At 60.1% G+C, this 4,353-nt stretch overlaps 1 protein-coding gene across 2 annotated transcripts; it reads left to right on the top strand.

Annotated features, from left to right (window-relative positions):
- The first annotated feature begins 57 nt into the window (after nucleotides 1–57).
- SLC39A1 (solute carrier family 39 member 1) lies at nucleotides 58–3,918 on the top strand. 2 transcript variants are annotated; one of them, XM_040466597.1, is made up of 4 exons: nucleotides 58–149; nucleotides 696–914; nucleotides 1,081–1,211; nucleotides 2,301–3,918. In XM_040466597.1, the coding sequence occupies exons 2-4, from the start codon at nucleotides 728–730 to the stop codon at nucleotides 2,952–2,954; spliced, it is 972 nt and encodes a 323-aa protein (XP_040322531.1). In that variant the 5' UTR covers nucleotides 58–149; nucleotides 696–727; the 3' UTR covers nucleotides 2,955–3,918. The 2 variants fall into 2 exon arrangements, with proteins under 2 accessions (XP_040322531.1, XP_040322532.1); XM_040466598.1 differs by lacking the exon at nucleotides 58–149 and adding an exon at nucleotides 167–456.
- Nucleotides 3,919–4,353: the final 435 nt, after the last annotated feature.

The following is a 4,353-nucleotide window of genomic DNA, read 5'->3' as shown; positions in this document are numbered from 1 at the left end:
CTGATTGCTGCTGGGGCACGTCACTCCGGGTCGGACCCCGCCCCCCGAGTGCTCTCATTGGCCGGAAGCGTCTCGGGGGCGGGTCGCGGCGGGCGGGGCCCGGGTCGCGGCGGAACCGGGCCGATGAGGCCGAGGGGGACCCTGGCGAGGTGAGTGTGCGCCTCGGGCCGTGCGGGCTGGGCCGCCTGGGCGCCCGCCGCGACCCCTTCCACGCCCGGGCCCCGACGGTGGCCGTCTGCCCGCCGCTGCCCGCTTCGGGCGCGGCGCTGGGGGAACGAGAACGGGGAGTGACCCGGCCCCAAACACCCTGCTCAGGTGGCCCACGGAGCTGCCCGCTACACCTCTGCTCAGCCCGACCCCCTTCGCTCCGGCCACTCCTTCCTGCAGGGGGCGCATCCTGCCCTTTCCCCGAGAGGACCCAGGCTCCTTGGCTGTCTGGGAGCTCCAGGTGAAAGGGTAATGAGCCGCCCACAAGCCCTCCCGCCTCAGTTTCCCTCTCGCGGGGTCCCTGAACGAGCCACTTGGAGGGGTGAAGTCTGCGGGGAAAGAGGACCGTTCCCGCCACAGGAGCGCATGAGTCGCACTGAGTGGGGAAGGTCGGAAGGTGGCAGGGTGAGGGAGCTCCGCTCTGCTGACCAGCTCTCCCCTTTGCCCCCCTTTAAGTGACCATCGCCCCCTTTGCTCTGTCTGCCTAGGTCTGACAGTCGTTGGAGCAGCCACAGCCACCATGGGGCCCTGGGGAGAGCCAGAGCTCCTGGTGTGGCGTCCGGAGGCGGTGGCCTCGCAGCCCCCAGGGCCCGTGGGGCTGGAGGTGAAAATGGGGGCCCTAGTGTTGCTGCTGGTGCTCACGCTTCTCTGCAGCCTGGTGCCCATCTGCGTGCTGCGCCGTCCGGGGGCTGGCCCCGAAGCCTCAGGTGAGGCCGCCTCCCTGCCGCCTCCCAGGCTGAGGGTAGGGGAAGGCCCTGGGGCTGAGGAGGGTGACCTAAAGGGGGAAAGTGGCAGTGACTATTGCTTGGGTTGGGGCAGGGGGGCTTGAGGGGGTTCGTCGCTCAGTCCTCTCTGTGCTCCACTCCTGCCCAGCCTCCCGCCAAAAAGCCTTGAGCCTCGTAAGCTGCTTCGCAGGAGGTGTCTTTCTGGCCACCTGTCTCCTGGACCTCCTGCCTGACTACCTGGCTGCCATAGATGAGGCCCTGGCGGCCCTGCACGTGACGGTGAGCCCTTGCTGGCTGCATGTGACCTTTCGTGTGTCGGTGTGTTCAATCACATACCTGGAGGAGAGGTGGCTTGTGTGGCTGTCTTCCTGGGGTGCCCCACGACCGTGTGGAAGGCGTTTAGCACGTGGCCATAAGAACTGGGGTTTTCAGTTATGGGGCATAAATTTTCTGTGGTGCACGCCACCCCATCCCCGTGTGACTGTTTTGCACCCTTTGACAGTGAGACGAGCCTTCTTACTAGGCATGTGATCTGCTCTGTGAGTTCCTGGGTCCCACCTTCCAAGAATGACCCTCACTCTCACACCCCTTTCCTGAAGGCTGTGATAGAGGGCCTGGGAAGGGAAGGAGGCCTGGAGTTCCCGACCAGAAAGGCCATAGTTCAAAGAAGTAGGACGTGAGGAAGGTCAAGTGCGAGGTGTAGGGAAGTCTCGCAGGAAAAAGAGTTGTGTGGAGGTGCCAGGAAGGCCCCCTGGGCTCTTCCTCTTCCTACAACTGAGGACTGAGGAAGTAACACTGATGTACCTGCTGTGACTGAGTGGCGTGTGGCCCTGTGTGACTATGTGTAAGTCTCAATGGCCCCATGATAGTGTGTGGCTCTGTGTGTGAGCACACGGTGAGGTGGGCGACACCTGATCCCTGTGTGCGTGCACGCGCCTCCGTGTCACCACGCCGTCCGCATCCATGACTCTCAGTTGGGGGTGGTTTTGTGCCCCCTCCGCAGGAAACATTTGGCAGTGTCTGGAGACACTACCATTGGGTTGTCAGCTCTGGAAAGGAGGGCTTTGTGCTTGTTCTTGGCATTTAATGGGTACCGGCTCGGGTACAGGACAGCCCCCCCAAAATGAGGTTCATCCAATCCGAGATTTCAGTAGTGCTGAAGCTGAGCCACACGTAGTGCTGTGAGGGACGCCATAATCCGTGTGATTGTGTATCACTCTGTGTCTGTGTCACCAAATGACTATCTTTGTGTAAATGTGTCTGTGAGGGGCCCTGGGTCTGTAACTGGGACCCCTCTACACCCTGACCGTGAACCCTCTGCCCCATCCCGGCCTGTGCCCTGAGCTCCCTGCCACCCTCTCCCCACAGCTCCAGTTCCCCCTACAAGAGTTCATCCTGGCGATGGGCTTCTTCCTGGTCCTGGTGATGGAGCAGATCACACTGGCTTACAAGGAGCAGTCAGGGCCGCCGCCTCGAGAGGAGACGAGGGCCCTGCTGGGAACAAACGGTGGGCCGCAGCACTGGCACGACGGGCCAGGGCTCCCACAAGCGGGTGGAGCCCCAGCGGCCCCCTCGGCCCTGCGTGCCTGTGTCCTGGTCTTTTCCCTGGCCCTGCACTCCGTGTTCGAGGGGCTGGCGGTGGGGCTGCAGCGAGACCGGGCGCGGGCCATGGAGCTGTGCCTGGCTCTGCTGCTCCACAAGGGCGTCCTGGCCGTGAGCTTGTCCCTGCGGCTGCTGCAGAGCCGTTTGCGGGCGCAGGTGGTCGCTGGCTGTGGGATCCTCTTTGCATGCATGACACCTCTGGGCATTGGGCTGGGTGCAGCCCTGGCAGAGTCGGCTGGGCCACTGCACCAGCTGGCCCAGTCTGTGCTGGAGGGCATGGCAGCTGGCACCTTTCTCTATATCACCTTCCTGGAAATTCTGCCCCAGGAGCTGGCCACTTCTGAACAGAGGATCCTCAAGGTCATTCTGCTCCTCGCAGGCTTTGCCCTGCTAACTGGCCTGCTCTTCATCCAAGTCTAGGGGGCTCCAGGTGCCCTAGACCTTCCTTTCCTCTCCCAGAGTATGAGAATAAGGAGTGGGGAAGGGAGGTACTGAGGATCAAGGGGTTCTCAGAGATAGGGATGGAGTCTTTGGAACTATCTGACCCATGAGAGGGATGTGGTAGACAAGAGCCTGGCCCTAAGGGACAAGATATAGTTAAGTCACTAAAGACATGATTGAAGGACGTTCATATTGGGGAAGACACTGAATGCTAGAACCTGGGGTCAGACACTACATACAGGGACAAGCTGACACTGGGAAGGCTGGAGGCAGGTGCCCAGCTGCTGTGGGGTAGAGGTGTAGAGAAGGCACAGCCCAGGGTCGGCTGTCCTGCTGGTTCTAGCCCATTTCAGCCCTCTGTCACTTGGGGGTGGAGTGGATCCCTACTTTTCTTAGCTCCTACTCTCTTAGTCTCCTGCTTCCCTTCTCCCAGGGGACTGGTGCCAAACGGCCTCTTCCTGCCAGTTTTGGTACCTTCTCTGGCTTCTCTAGTCCTGCTCACTTCTCTATTTTTAAAGTGCCAAATAAATCTCTTCCCTCTTTCTCAAAAAGCACAGTGATGGCACTGAACCGTGCCCAACACTTCAGCGGAGGGGCCCTGCTTGCCCTTTATTTGGGGGCAGAAATGTTTGCTGAGTTAGGGCTGGGAGAGGGTTGCCAGAGCCACGGCCGCCACCACCACCACTACACCCTAGGAGTATTGAACACGGACATGGTACCCCATGCCCAGATGATAAAAACTGAACTGCCAAAACTTTCTTTCTTTTTTTTTTTTTTTTTTTTTTTTTCTATACCAGAGGAGCCCAAGGGGGAAGGGGAAGGCTCACCCTCAGCGTTATTTTTGGGGAGGGAGGGCTGTGGACAGAGCCATATTCTCTAGAATCTATTTTACTAACTGACCTGTTTTGGGACTTGTTACCCAAATAAAAGATGTTTCTATATATTTGTACAGTATCTGATTCATTTGTCTTGGGGAAGGGGTGGGCACGTGGCCAGTCTGAGAGGGCTTGAGTCCCAGATGTTTACAGGGACATTACCCTGCTCTCCCGATTCTCATTCGGGCCTGAAGACCCAAATTTTTCTCCTTTTGTCTCTTCCTTCTTCCCGCCCTGTCTCCACCCCTTCCCTTCCTCCCCTGCATCCCGCTCCCCTTCGCGTTCCGAGCCTGGGGACAACTTTAGAACTACTCTTCCCGGCCTGCCCCGTGCGGGGAGGAGCCCAGGGAGGAGGAGTCAAGTTCCCAGGCCCCGGAGCCACAAGGCTGCTGGGAAATGGGGTCCGCTTCCTGTCCGCGCCGCTCGCCCGAGGCCGCGCCAGGGTCACGTAAACAAACTACAGTTCCCGGCGGCCCCCGCGCGGCAGGTCCGGGCTAGGCTGG

This window comes from Herpailurus yagouaroundi, unplaced genomic scaffold, assembly GCF_014898765.1.
Source record: "Herpailurus yagouaroundi ecotype Mexico unplaced genomic scaffold, PumYag 63960, whole genome shotgun sequence".
In the NCBI taxonomy this organism is placed as follows: Eukaryota; Metazoa; Chordata; class Mammalia; order Carnivora; family Felidae; genus Herpailurus; species Herpailurus yagouaroundi.
This window is presented reverse-complemented; position numbering and strand designations above follow the sequence as displayed.